Below are 14496 nucleotides of genomic sequence, written 5' to 3'. Positions count from 1 at the left end.
CCAGGCATCCACACTGGGAGGCTGTGTCCTGTCCGTTGCCTACACACAGCCCATGAGGGTCCCTGCAGACACCGGCATCTGAATGGGCTCATTCCCCTTCCAGTTCTCCAGGGCAGCCTGGTTGTCCAGGCCCAGCAGCGCATGCTCCCTGGGGCTCCTCAGGATGCTGGGGGCTGAGGGACACCCACCCACAACCAGGTGACACCCTGTTTGTCAATCAGTGCTGGGCAGCTCCTGGGCCAGGCCATCTGTGTCCTTGTGGGGGTGGAGGCAGCTCTGCTTGGCTGGCTCTGGGGAGCTCCCTGTGGCTGCCCACGTCCCTAACCTCCATGCTCAGGGTGCACAGGGTCATGGGGTTTGTTGGAGGGTGACCGTCCCTGAAGCCGAATGGTGGCAACTGTGCTTGGGCTTCAATTCAGAAACATCCCTCAGGCAGGGCATGGTGAGGACAGTTAACGCTGGCAGGAGGGACACTGGCTGCAGTTCTGGAAGGACAGAACAGTGCTGCCTCAGGGCTCATATTTCTATTTCCCTTCAAGTTGGGACCACTCTTTAGTAGATGAAGACGGTCATGTATTCAGCCAGGGTCACACTCAGCCCCCTGTTCAGCTCTGGGTTGCTGCTGTGGGAATCTGGCCAGTCACTTAACTTCTTGAGTCCAGACTTCTGTAAATGGGTGGACCCCACTTCCTCCCACAGGGTGCAGAGGGATCATGAAGGGAAGCACCTGCCCAGTACAGAGCAGCCTCTCCCTGGATGCCACGCTCACCACCCTGTCTGGGAATCCTGGGCGAGCCTGGGGAGCTGTTCTGGACGAGCGGGAGGCACAGTCAAAGGTCTGTGCCCCTGAACCTGAAAGCAGTCTCCCACTTGTATTTACTCTACTCTTTTTTTTTTTTTTTTGGTTTAATGGTATAAAACACAAAGGTTTACATTGAGCAAAGCAAATTTCTGAGCAGAGACTTCTCCACTCCCATGCCTCTCACTAAGAGCAGCCAGACCTGTTATAAATGGAAGGCACCAAATCAAACTCATCCCGACCCAGGGAACAGCCCACTCCAGGGCCAAACCTGCAGAGTCCAAGAGTGACAGCCAGTCGCTCTGGCTCCAGGCACCACTTCTCCTTGAACCCCCAACTCCCACGAGCAATGCCGAGTTCAGTGGCTAAAAGAAGCAACTTCAGGTTTATTTATGGAGAAAAGCCTTTGCCACGGCTGCGGAAGGAGCCCATTGGCCGGAGTGTGTGGACTTCAACGTTACGCGAATGGCTGGTATAAGGAACTTTTAAATCCTCAGGTTAAATGAAAAACTCTGTGGTACTCTCCACTGCAGTGATACTTGTTATGGTTTTCTACCCTGTTTAAGGTTCTAACCTCTCCCCATTCCCCCACATTTATTTACATCGACTTTAATTTACTTCAATAGCAAATACAGACCTGTTTTGTTATTTTTTTTTTTTGAGACGGAGTCTCTCCCTGTCGCCCAGGCTGGATTGCAATGGTGCGATCTCGGCTCACTGCAGCCTCCGTCTCCTGGGCTCAAGTGATTCTCCTGCTTCAGCCTCCTGAGTAGCTGGGACTACAGGTGTGCTCCACCACACCTGGCTATTTTTTTGTGTGTTTTTAGTAGAGACAAAGTTTTACCATGTCGACCGGGCTGGTCTCAAACTCCTGACCTCAGGTGATCTGCTTGCCTCAGCCTTCCAAAGTGCTGGGATTACAGGCATAAGCCACCACACCTGGCCCAGACCTGTTTTTTTTTTAACCCGTCACTAAAACCAAGAAATACAGGTGGCCTTGGTCCACAGGGATGAAGCTTTCAGCCCCAGCAACAGAGCAGCGGGACAGCGGAATGGGTGGGACTGTGCCGACTCACGCCCTTCTCTGTGGATAAGGAGAATGGTAATGATGGTGACAGTGGTGGCTGTGGTAACGGTGACAGCCAGCAGCACTGAGGCAGGCACTGGTCCAGGCCATTCACTGGACCTTTGCAGTTAAACCCACATAGACTCTGGACTAAGCACTATTATTATATACTGATTGTGCAGAAAAAGAAATGCTGGCTCAGAAAAGTCAGTGGAAGATCTGAGATTCTAGCCAGGCACTGACTCCAGGGTGTGCCCCCACCCCTGGCTCTGCACCTCCTGGGGGTGGCCACACTGTGACTCGGAGCACCCGACATTGAGACACTACATTGTAATGAATCACAGATTTCAGTCCTTAGAGTGGGGAAGAGAATAAGGTTTGCAGGGTTCCCACCACACGCCCTGGACCCCACATTGGGACCCTCACCCACTTCACCCCACTCCAGTACCTCAAAGGCCCACCCAGGGTCAGGAACTAGACTGACTGGCCTCCCAGGCCCCATTGTCCCCACCAGCCTAGAGAGCCCCCTTGGAAGGACACAGAGCTACCACTTTCCGTCACAGTGGAAAGGATTTGGAGCACGACACACTGGGTCTCCATCTTGTCTTGGGCCAGTTACTCCACCTCTCGGAGTCTCCATTTCTCACCATGACACAGGGAGGAATGAGGCCTGGGGTAGGAACCAGTGATCATGTATGGAAAGCCTCAGGCCCCAGGCTGAGCACACAGCAGGTGCTTAAACGGTGCCACTGTTAGGCCCACAGGCAGGCTGGGGCAGAACGGGAGGGGAGATGGCTCGACGCTGAAGCCCCTGCTGCCAGCATGCCCCACCTATATCCATTTGGCATCACAAAGCACCCTGTGAGACAGGTTCTGCTGTGACCCCATGGTAAACAGCGGGTATGTGACTTGCCCCCATCCACAGTGGAGTGGGCTGGTCTGGAGGTATGTCAGCATAACCTCTGCCCTGGGGACCACCTGTGGCAGCAGCAGCCCCTCTGAGGCCTTCCCCACATCCCCTGGGCTGCACCCCACGCAGGGCCCCATGCAAATGGGGTGTCCATAAGCAGGTGGACTTCACAGCCACCCACAGCTCCCCTGCTTTGAGAAGGGCAGGTGTGAAATTTTATGCACACCTATGTTTCTAATGTCCCAGCCAGTCATTTTTTCTGAGTTATCAAAAAAAGAAAAAAAAATCTATATATGACAATCAGGTTGGTTTTTATGATTTACTGAAAATCAAAGACAAAGGGGGACTTTTTTGTCTTGTTTTTGCTATGACAGGTTTAGAAATTTGTTGTACTACATTGATTCAATTTTGCTTGATTTCAGCCATCTTTCAATAATGCAGCCGGCTTCTGCTAGCTGGGTACACAAGAGAAAACCCCAAGGAATGGAGAATATTGAAATGGTTCTACCATTTCCATCTTTGAGATGAATGTTCCTCTCAGAGGAGAGCTGGCTGTGGCGGTGTGACTGCTTAACCACCCGCTCTACAGAAGAGAAGCCACACACCCCGTGCTGTCTTATGGAAACAGGAGGCCCCTGGTGGTCTGACTCAACCCCCTTTCCTCAGAGTTATCATCTGCATGCCAGTCCTGGGTTTCTTTCTTTTTTATTAGGAAAATGTGTGAACTGTTTGAAACCAGGCTGCCAGATGCGTTCTAGCTTATGAAGCACGGCGGAAGTTACCCTGACCTCGTGAAGCACGGCGGAAGGTACCCTGACCTCGTGAAGCACGGCGGCAGGTACCCTGACCTCGTGAAGCACGGCGGAAGGTACCCTGACCTCGTGAAGCACGGCGGAATGTACCCTGACCTCATGAAGCACAGCGGAAGGTACGCTGACCTGCCCCTAAATCGTGGAGAGGCTTGGTCATTTCCCGAAACCCCTCCTGGTGGCAAATAATAAAACAAAACAAATGGAGGAAGAAAAGTCAACCTGGTGCCTGTCCTCCAACCTCCACCTTCCCAAAGCTGAGACTTCTTTTAAAAAAGGAGAACTGAGGCTCCGTCTGTCATGTAAAACATTCTGACTTAGAGAAGACAAGATGTGGGTCATATTTGACTGGAAGTAGGAAATACATTAGAATTGAGTTACTTTATCTAAGAAACACATTTGGGTGAAACGAAAGTGTTTTTCTCAGAAGAGAACAGAACACCTTCACCTGTCCCTCTTGGAGTGGATCCCTAGGGGAACACGAGAGACGCCGGTGTGCAGGCGATGGCCCAGGCCTGCCCTCCCCTCCCCTGACGGCTTGCTTACCTCTTTTTCGATTTCTGCTAGAGATTTGATGGTGATTCCCAGGAGATCAAAGGGCTGCATCTGAAAATACAGATGAAGTCGCCCTTTTAAACAGCTGGAAAATGCTCCTCCCACACTTACTTTTATGCATGACAATGGTAACACCTCAAGCCACGGTGTGATCTAGCGTTTCTCTACCCACTTTCCACAGGAAGACACAGTGGGACTCTCAGTCACGCGTGGGGGTGGCAGGAGAAATGACAATAGAGCCTGATGCAGGAATGTGGCCCTCAAGGCACTGGCCCCTGTGCTGCGGGACCTTTGCCTAGTTGTGGTCTGTGGCACCCAGGGGGACCCAGGTCTCCTGGACGACTGACCGTGGCCGGCCTGCTTCACCTGTCTCCTCCCTCTGCCAGCAGAACACGCAGGCAAGGTGTGCTCTTTCTTGCTGCAGCTATAAACTGGAGGTGCCAAGCTCTCCCTGGAGGTCGCCCAGCCACTGTGTCTGGGTAAGAAGGCAGGAGGTTTAAGGAACTCCGGGGAGGAAGAGTTCCTTAGGGGGAATCCAGGGTAGGAGCTGGGGGGATTCCAGGTCTTTGGAAATGCCACGTAAATGAAACAACCGCCCATCAATTATCATTTGAGAAATCGACGTGAAAAAAATGATAACATTGCATTTTAATGAGAGTTTTTATAATTTCATGAAGATTGGAGACTTAAAAAAATGCTGGCTTTGCAACAGACAGCATGAAAAATCAAATACACATGGCAGTGAGTGAGCTAGAGGCCCACAGAAGCCTGGACTCAGAAGCTCGGAGGGCAGAGGGCGTCCAGTCCATGTGGCTCCTGGTCTGAGTCCCTGCTGGGCACATGAGTGTTCTGTGTTCCCCAGAGGGGTCCCTGGCCCAGCCTCCTGGGGCCCAGGCTAAACCTGAGGGCCTTCGACAGAACCCCAGGGCCCGCATGGTCCTGAAGGGCGGTAGCTCAGGGATGGGAGTGGAGCTGGAGCCTCCGCGAAGCCAGCAGGGGTTTCCTGCGAGGCTGGCTCTGGAGTCTGAGGACCCAGACTCAAAACCAGTCTCAGCGCCTCCTGGCGAGGCAGCTGCGGGTTAAATCCCTTCCTCATTCCCTCGTCCATTAAGAGCGGCGGCCCCTGTAGCGGGGCTGCGGGGCGCTGCACTGAGAAGAGCAGGGAGCGCAGGGCACCGGGCCTGGCTGGGTGTGTGTCCTTGGAGCCCTGGCCGAGGTGGCAGCGCGTGGCAGCGCCCGGCAGCAGCACATTCGCGAGAGAGATCTTGGGACGGGGCCACCGAATCATATGTTCCTCTCGCGGCTGCTCTGCCGGTAGCCACGGAACAGTGTGGTGCTCTCCGTGCTGCCAAAACGAGGGGCGCGAGAGCGGCGCCGCCTGCCCGCGCTGCCCGGGACCCAGCAGAGGTGCAGCTGCTGTGTCATTAGGCTCTAACCACCCCACTAAATTCTCCCAACTGGAGCTGGTGAGCAGGACAGAGCAGCCTCTCCCAGGGAACGGCGGGAGAGGCGCCAGCGTTGCCATGGCAACGCGGCCCCGTGGAGTCGGCTGAAGTTACTGGAGCTCCGCATGTCACGTCACGAGCATTTTTCAAGATTAAGCTGCTTACCAGAAGGGTTCAGAGGAGGCCTATTCTATTTCACGAAAATGGAAACTACAGAGCAGGTCAAATCGCAAGCCGGGTGGTTTTAAGCTGGATCCAAGAAAAACACTGAAGGATTCTTTAGCTGTGCCCAAGCTGGGGCCTTCATGTTTATTAGCTAGTCAAGGCCAACTTCTGCAGAAAGGATCAAAACCAGAAACGGGTTTGCTGAGCCAGCATGGGCCAAGCCTGCACAGCTGGGAGGGGGCCACTGCCATCTTGGGGGCTGGCGCCATTGGAGGGCCGACCCTAGCAGTGAGAGGCAGAGACCCCACTGCCATGCAGGGTGGCCGCCCCTCACAGTCTGAAGTTGGCCTTTGGTCCTGGCCAGCTCACTCGGTCCCTCTGATAAAAAGATGGCGTGAGCCTGGCCTGTGCGAGAGTGCTGATGTGGATGGTGGGGTCCATGCTGGACTGGTGTGGGCAGGAGACCACAGCTAGAGGCACTACATTTGCATGGCAGCCCCCGTGTCAGAGCGCAGAATGCAGCTATGACAATGGGAAAACAAGGCAGCCTCCTTTCTACAGGAAATTGTCATCCTTAAGAAAGAACAAAACTTACTAAGTTGGACTTGGGAGACAAAGAACATTCACAACCAGAGAAGCTCAGGTCGGGTTAATCATGTGCGGCATGGCAAAGGCTGGGTGCACCTGAGCTCGTCTGCCAGCCTCTTGCTACTTTCCCATCCCCCAGCTGTTGTTTTCTTCATTTCTCAAACATCTACTACATGGGGCACTGGCTGATAGGGCCAGAGATGCACACGACCCACCCCCCAACCTCAGGGGTTCAGCTTCCAGCGGGAGAGAGGACACGCAGGCAAACAAGATTCCAGTAGGGGAAGGAGCGTGAGTGCCGCCAGAACAGCCCTGTGTGCCGTGTACATCAGGATGGAGGGACATCAGGCTGGGGGGTGGCGGAGGGGAAGGGCGATCATGCATAAAACTTACACTTTCTGGAACACAAGAAAACTTCTCTGAAATCATAAAAGGCACACCATCCATTGCTGCAAAAGAAGAAAAAAAAAAAGATGGCATTAGAGGTATTGAAGATGGCATTTAGTTGTCCAGCAACTGAAGACGTCGAAACAGAGAATATGAATCTGTCACTGGATGGAGCCAGGTAACATCCAGCACAGATGTGCAGGAGCTATGAAAGAGGACAGGTCCCACCCCTGCTGCCGGGACACACAACCTACTGAGAGAGGCAGGCGCCTCGTCAACCCCTGAGCACCAGGCAGTTGTGTAGACAAGAGCTCTAGGAGCAGAGAGCGGCTGGTCTAGAACCCCTACTCTCCACCCCTGGAGTCTGGTCTCTGATCTGTAACAGGAGAGTCACCAGGGGCTGGCAGCAGGATGAAGGTGACACAGCTGGCAGGGACAGGTTGCAATGAGATGAAGGCAGTAAGCACGTGCATTAGACATGCTCTAAGGTGCTGTTGGGCTCAGGGGAAAAGACTAAGTGGGAGGAAAAAGGAGCTCAGGAGTCAGATTGGCTGGGTTCAAATCCCAGCTGGTGACTGCAGATGAGCAACTGAAGTTGAAAGACGAAAAGCGAAGTCACATTTAAAAAGATGGTGCCGCCTACATGACAGGGTGCCTGTGCATCAGAAGTGGAGTGTGTGGGGCGCCTGGCCAGCGCTGGCACAGAGCAGGTGCTTGGCAGGTGGGGGCAACAGTGGCTGTCGCCGACTCTCAGTCACTCAGACCCAGGGCATCAAGGGCTGACTCGAGGCTCACCAGTGTGCTCAATTTTAACAGGACGTGAGAAAAAGGGCATGGAACGGGGACACAATGATGGAGAAACCAGGGGCCCAGGGGCGTGGTTCCTTTTCTGTGGCCACCCCTCCCTCCACCCTGTCCCAGGGGATCGCTGTCAAAAGCATATGGACAAAAACGACCCAGGGTGTGCCTTCATAAGTGAGCGCTTCTCTATGAATTATAACCTCAGAGAGGACGACTCTGGTGCCACGCCAGGACTGGAAATCCTGCCACATTGAGGAACAGGTCACACTGGACGAGATGTGATGCCGGCATTCACAGAGCCAACGTGGCAGCCATGTGGCTGCTGGGACAGTGGTAGGGGCCTCTCTAGTGTCGGCTTCTCCCTTAGGTCTGGGAAGAGTCGGGAACATGCAGCCGCAGTTGTGAGGGGCCTGGTCATGAGTGCAGGGACGCGGAGCCCCGAAGTCAGGGGTGGCTGCACCCTGAGGTGGTGGCTATGCAGTAAATTGTGGTTTCAGGGAGAAACGGAGTGAGCACAATGGAAGCCAGGTAGAGTGTGGGGGCAGCGTCGGGCAGTGTGCTCCCGGGACCAACAATCTTTGCTTCCCCCAGTGTCTCCTGGAATGATGACTTCTCTGGAACCTTCAGTGATCATGTTTTTTTTTCTCAGTCCTAACAAAGAAGAGTAGCAGAAGCAGAAAGCATCAAAGCAAGAGGAAAGGACATAAGAGAAGAAGAAACCTGGGACACATCCTCCCAATCAGCAAGAAAACCCGAATGCTATGTTCATACAGGAATAAAACATCATAGAACTCTGCTCACGCTTTGTTTTAGGGAAGGAAAGAAACGAAACCTTCTTGGATCAGCACGAAGAAAAAGACACAGCACAGGTGGCGGCAGTCGCTGCATACCCCATGCCCTCCTCTCTTGGAAGGGCCGCTGTCCAGTGTGGCTGCTGGACTTAGACAGAGACTCCTGGTCAGAGGCCTTCTCCCATTTCAGGTGGTGCTGGCAACCTGCTGTGAGCTGCCGGAAGAGATGGGACCAAGGTCCCGAACAGGCAACACTTCCCCAGAAAGTGGGGTGAGGGGAAGGCCCCAAACAATCTCATTCAGTACGTCCCACATTCGGGCCTCAATCTCGTTCAGTACATCCCGCGTGCAGACCTGTGTGTGAACTCTGAGTACTTATGCTTGTGTGCTGCTTCACATATGAAAAAGTTCAGCAATGAATAAAGGAGCCTCGAAGAGCCACAAAGCCTTCTAGAGAGGGGCAGAGTCGAGTCCCACCGGATAGAGGTGTGCCAGCTCCCGCCACTGTCTGCCCGACCTGACTTCCACGCCCTTCCTAGTGCTGCTGAGATGGGCCGGGCACTCGTAACACTTCTGATCATTTTAGAGATTGGGAAGCAGAAGCTCTGAGAAGTTGGTGCTTGCTAGGGTCACAAAGGTAGGCAGCAGTAGCCCCAAAGCTCTGGATAGTACAGGCTACTTGACCTCCCCAGTAAAGTCCCGAAGCCCACTCTTCACCCGTCACGGTCCTCATTTCCCACTCTCTGCCCACATCCACCTCTTCCACGGCTTCTCTTGCCTGCTAGACAGACAGCAGGGTCCACAGCAGAGTCCTCCCTGCACGCCCAGGTACTGTGCACAAGCCCTGGCAATCGCTCCCCTGCAGAACCCACTCGCCATTCATCCCCCAGGCTTTCTGCCTCTGATGTTTTAAAGACCTTATTAGTATTTGGGAGTGAAGAACTGCCTCTCACTGGTGACAGTTGTTTCTATCTACATGTCACTGTATGTCTAGGGATGCTGTGTGTTACAAAGGTGGTAAGGTGATGTGCAAAGACCTGATTACACCAGGAACTGAGGGGGTTGGGAAGTACTGGCGATGGCAGAGAGGAAGGGGGCTCCTCCCATGGGAGGCCTCCCGAGTCAGAGGCTGTCGGTACTGCCTGTGCCTCCAATGGACAGAGAAGGGCAGGATTTCCAAGATGGGGGTCTTGACTGGCATTGAAGGCCCTGGCCCCTTGCACCTGACCCTCTTCCTGGCTTACCCATCCCTTCCTCCCTCTATGCTTGTACCTCAACTGTCCTTCCCAGTCTTCTGAGTGCCTCTCCTGCAGCATGCCTTCCCTGAGGCCCTCCCTGGGGTCTGGCCAGGCCCGTGTCTCCTCTCCTCTTCCGGTAGGTGCATGTGCGAGTCAACTCTGCATTCTAGGTCCCCAGCCCAGGGGCAGGGCCTGGGGGCTCAGGGGCTGTGCTGGACAGGGAGGGCTGCTGTTCCCATGCACGGGGATCTGGGGAACTGGGTAGGGGGCTCCAGCCTGGGGCAAGTGCCTAACCTCTCTCAGGACCTGGGGACCCTGCTCACTGCCACCCCCTCCTGTTGCTGCTGGAGATGAAAGCCATGGATGGAAGAAGCCTGGGAATCACTTCTAGGAAATGGGAAGATCTAAGCAGGGAGGGAAATGTTTTAAAAAATTCGTATAAAATTAACCGTTTTAAAGTGAACAATACAGTGGCATTTAGAACATTCACAATGGTGTGCGATCACCACCTCCATCTAGTTCCAAAACATTTCCATCGCTCCAAAGCCAAACCCCTCACCCATTAAGCAGTTTCTCCCTGCTCCCACAAGGAGCATGTGTTTCTTTCTCCTTCCAACTGATGGTCATGTCTTTGAAAGAGAAGGATCTAGAAACATAGGTGGTCCCGTAAGCCTGGCTTTCTGACCACAGTCAGAAAGCCAGGCCTCCTGTCACGCTGCGCTCTTGCCTTGCTAGTCAGCAGAGGAGATGAAGAAGAATGGGTTTGCCCAGGCTGGCTGCTCTGAGTTGAGGGCTTTAAATACAAATCAAGAAGAAAAAAGTAACTTGTTGATATGGTTTGGCTATGTCCCCACCCAAATATCATCTTGAATTGTAGCTCCTGTAATCCCCATGAGTCGTGGGAGGGACCCAGTGGGAGGTAATTGAATCATGGGGGCAGGTTTTTGCCATGCTATTCTCATGAGAGTGAATAAGTCTCATGAGATCTGATGGTTTTATAAAGGGGAGTTCCCCCTGCACATGCTGTCTTGCCTGCTGCCATAGAAGACATGCCTTTGCTCCTCCTTTGCCTTCCGCCATGATTGTGAGGTCTCCCCAGCCATGTGGAACTGTGAGTCCATTAAACCTCTCTTTCTTTATAAATTATGAAGTCTTAGGTATTTCTTCATAGCAGTATGAAAACAGACTATACACTTGTAAAACTTAGATATCAACAATAGCATTTTTTTGTATATATATTGACATAGTTTAGATATATGTACCTGACAAGTCTCATGTTAAAATGTAATCCCCACTGTTGGAGATGAGACCTGGTGGGAGGTGTTTGGGTCATGGAGGTGGATCCCTCATGGCTTGGTGCTGTTCTCACGGTAGTGAGTGATTCTCATGAGATCTGGTTAAGTGCGTGGCACCTCCCCCAGCCTTCTCTCTCACTCCTGCTCTGGCCATGTGATATGCCTGTTCCCCCTTCACCTTCCACCATGGCTGGAAGCTTCCTGGGGCTTCCCGAGAAGCAGATGCCAGTGCTATGATTCCTGCACAGCCTGTAGAACCGTAGGCCAAGAGCCAATTCAATCTCTGTTCTTTATCAATGACCCAGTCTCAGGTATTCCTTTATAGCAACATAAGAACAGCCTAACACACAAATATATATATATATCACATATATTATGTAAAAATATACCTTTACATAGATTATAGAATTACATTTTTTTTTTTTTTTTTGAGACGAAGTCTCGCTCTGTCACCCAGGCTGGAGTGCAGTGGCGTGATCTTGGCTCACTGCAAGCTCCTCCTCTTGGGTTCAGGTCATTCTCCTGCCTCAGCCTCCCAAGTAGCTGGGACTACAGGCACCCGCCACCATGCCTGGCTAATTTTTTTGTATTTTTAGTAGAGACAGGGTTTCACCATGTTAGCCAGGATGGTCTCAATTTCCTGACCTCATGATCCACCCGCCTCAGCCTCCCAAAGTGTTGGGATCACAGGCGTGAGCCACCGCGCCCGGGAGATTGACATTTTGTATATATAATATGTAAGGTATAAATTATATATTTCCATTATAAGCGCATACGTATGCATATGCATACACACACCCACATATGATTAGGACAAGGCCCTCCCTTAGCCACTGAGAGACTGCAGGGAGTGGGCAGGGTGCTCACCCCGCCTCCCAGTGGGCCCTGAAGTCCCTCAGAGGCACTTCCCGTTCGTCTGCAGGCCCTCCTCACACCTGCCCTCCAGAGGTGAAGCCCTCCCTCCCAGACCTTCTGGGGCACCCTGGGGAGTTGGTGGGGCCCATGGCCAACCTGCTCCACATGAAGGCGTCGAGGTGTCTGGGTGGGGGCACCTTCTGGCCCTCAGGCAGGCTCAGTGGTAACACCTTAGTGAGGAGGCAAAGATGAGATGTGAGGTCATTGTGGGACGCCCCACAGCAGCCACTGGGAGGGAAGGAAGACGCATTCCTGAAATGTCTGAGGAGCAAGAGGCAGCAGCAAGGGGGGCCCTCAGGACTTTGACGGCCTCGCTCCACCCCTCGGCCCACGGGCTCCTGACTGGACCAGCAGCAGAGATGAGGAGACCTGCTCCGACCTAATCCTGACTGTAAGGAGGAGCTGTCTGGTCAAGTGACAGAGATGGGAGCCTCAGGACAGACCACCACCGTCTGAGAGTTCACGGCAGAAGGAGGGGCATAGTCAGATGCTCCCTATGTTCTTCTAGAAAATAGACTTTTATTTTTTGTAGAGATGGGGGTCTCACTATGCTGTCCAGGCTGGTCTCGAACTTCTGGCCTCAAGTGACTTTCCCAGCCCGACTTCCCAAAGTGTTGGGATTACAGGTGTGAGCCACCACACATGGCCTAGAAAACAGATTTTTAACAAACTCAAAGGAAAGAAAGAGTAGGTGACAGGATCCCACGGGCTGAAGCTCACAGTGGGAGCTGAATCGAGAGGAGCAGGGCTCTCACAATGCCCTTCTCACCAGCACAGGGAGGATCCAAAGAGAAGCAAGTGCCACCAGGACCAGCGAGACTGCTAAGCAGATAATCTGCCCACCAAATCCCACTTACTTTAGAAAATCTAGTATATCAAAGATTAAAGCAGGCTGAAATAATATGGATTTCAGCAAAGCATCTTACAAATTTTCTCATGTTATCCATGTACACAAGATGGCTAAATACAGCTGGCTACCGTGGAGGTTAGCAGAATCCATAACTGGTTGAACCACACATTCAAGAAGCTGATTAAGAGACCAATGCTAACCTTAAGTGACCCCTGTGAAGGGTGCCCAGGGCATGATCAATGACTCAAATGAAGACACACAGGGTATGCTCATCTAATGCATGCCTGATGGGAAGCCGAGGTGGGCAGTCTACAAACCAGATAACAGAGTGAAAACCAGTAAAGTCTCAAAAAGTTGCGATCGTGGGCCAAATGTAATGGAAGGAGTTCACTAGAGACCCATGAAGAGTCTCGTAGTGTAGGTCCAAAAACCCAACTGTGTTGGATGGAATGGAAGAGGTGTGGAATAACAGCAGGAGACAGGAAAGAAGGCAGCTGTAGGTGAGTAAGTCAATGACGTGATCTGACTATTTAAACGGAGCATTGTAAGGTTACAGTGCCGCAGTCCTGGTGCCCGGATGAGGAGTCACTCACCCTGGTCTATTTGGAGCTTGAGTGGGGCACTCAGAGCCAGGACCATCTTCCCAGAGGGTCATCCCGGGGCCCTTCAAGGAGGCCGGAGTGGTGAGGGAACCTGAAGCCAGATCACGTGAGGGAAAGGAGAAGCAGCCATCAGGTTCGATGGCCCAGGAAGGCACAATCCAGTCCATTTCTGTTCATCCTAGCACCCTGCCCAGCACCCCCAGAGCCCAGTATGGTGTCCAGCACATGAGAACTGCAGCAAAAGTGGGGGTTCAGATAAGAGAAGACTTGAAGTGAACATAATCAAATGTCTGCACATGTTTTCATGGTGGTCACAGCATAAGGGGCTAGATGCAGACAGCGACTTGCTGGGGAGCTAGGGAGGGATTTTGTGTGTTGGGCAGAAAGCTGATCTGTGGGACCGCTAAATCCCCTCTTAATTCTGTAACATCCATGTCTCCTCTCATCTGGGCAGCCTTTTCATATTTTAAAATATCTAGAGGTTTGCAAAACATAATTCTTAAAATCAACAGCATGCATTCTTCATACGTTCCAAAAGAATGTTCATGAATCATCTCCGTCCTGGCTTCTCCTGGGGAGCCACGTTTACTTCCTTCCTTTCTTTTTCCCTAGCTGAAACCAGCATTTTGTCTTTGTTATTATTTTGGAGCAGAGAGACTGTGATGTTCTAGCATTTAGTCTATTTCTGAGTCCCATGCAGGGTGACATGCTGTTCGAGGAGCTGAATGGAGGCAGAGCTGGGAACGAGACACACATTTTCACCCCTGACCTGCCCCTTCCATGCAGTCTAAGGGCTTGGATGGGGCTTCTCCCGCCCACACTGCCTGACCAGTCTGTAGTCACAACCCAGATGCAGGGACAGCACCTGCCCTTTCCTTGGCAGAGCCAAAGACGGCACCCAGGTACACAGTGGCCCTCTCTCCAGGCCCTGGAGCTCTCAGTGTGCCATGACAAAGCCCCCCACCCCCAACAAACCTGGGAGGTAAAGAAGTTCTCCCCAAGCCCAGTTCTACAAAATAGAAAAGGATAGGGAATCTGTGCTTACTACCCATACACAAGGTGGTGAACATGCATCAAATAACTCAAGCCTCAACATTACCACTTAATGTGGTTTGAATCTGTGTCCCCACCCAAGTACCCAAATCTCATGTTCAATTCTAATTCCTGGTATTGGAGGGGGGGCCTGGCGGGAGATGACTGAGTTATGTGGGGAGAGGATTTCTCGTGGATGGTTTAGCAGCATCCCCTTGGTGCTGTCCTCGTGATAGCGAGTGAGTCCT

General features: G+C 52.5%; 1 protein-coding gene across 3 annotated transcripts in view; it reads right to left on the bottom strand.

Moving 5' to 3' along the window:
* MVB12B (multivesicular body subunit 12B) overlaps positions 1-14496 on the bottom strand; it is a 179347-nt gene that overhangs the window by 17665 nt on the left and 147186 nt on the right. For all 3 annotated transcript variants that reach the window (XM_024252634.3, XM_054520632.2, XM_054520631.2), the window contains exons 8-9: positions 6731-6786; positions 4131-4190 (exon numbers count right to left, since the gene is read on the bottom strand). In XM_024252634.3, the coding sequence (XP_024108402.1) occupies positions 4131-4190; positions 6731-6786 (116 nt within the window). The remainder of the gene's footprint in view (positions 1-4130; positions 4191-6730; positions 6787-14496) is intronic.

Source organism: Pongo abelii, chromosome 13 (assembly GCF_028885655.2).
Source record: "Pongo abelii isolate AG06213 chromosome 13, NHGRI_mPonAbe1-v2.0_pri, whole genome shotgun sequence".
NCBI classification, from domain to species: Eukaryota; Metazoa; Chordata; class Mammalia; order Primates; family Hominidae; genus Pongo; species Pongo abelii.
The sequence above is the reverse complement of the archived record's forward strand: the minus strand, read 5'-3'. Positions and strand labels throughout refer to the sequence as shown.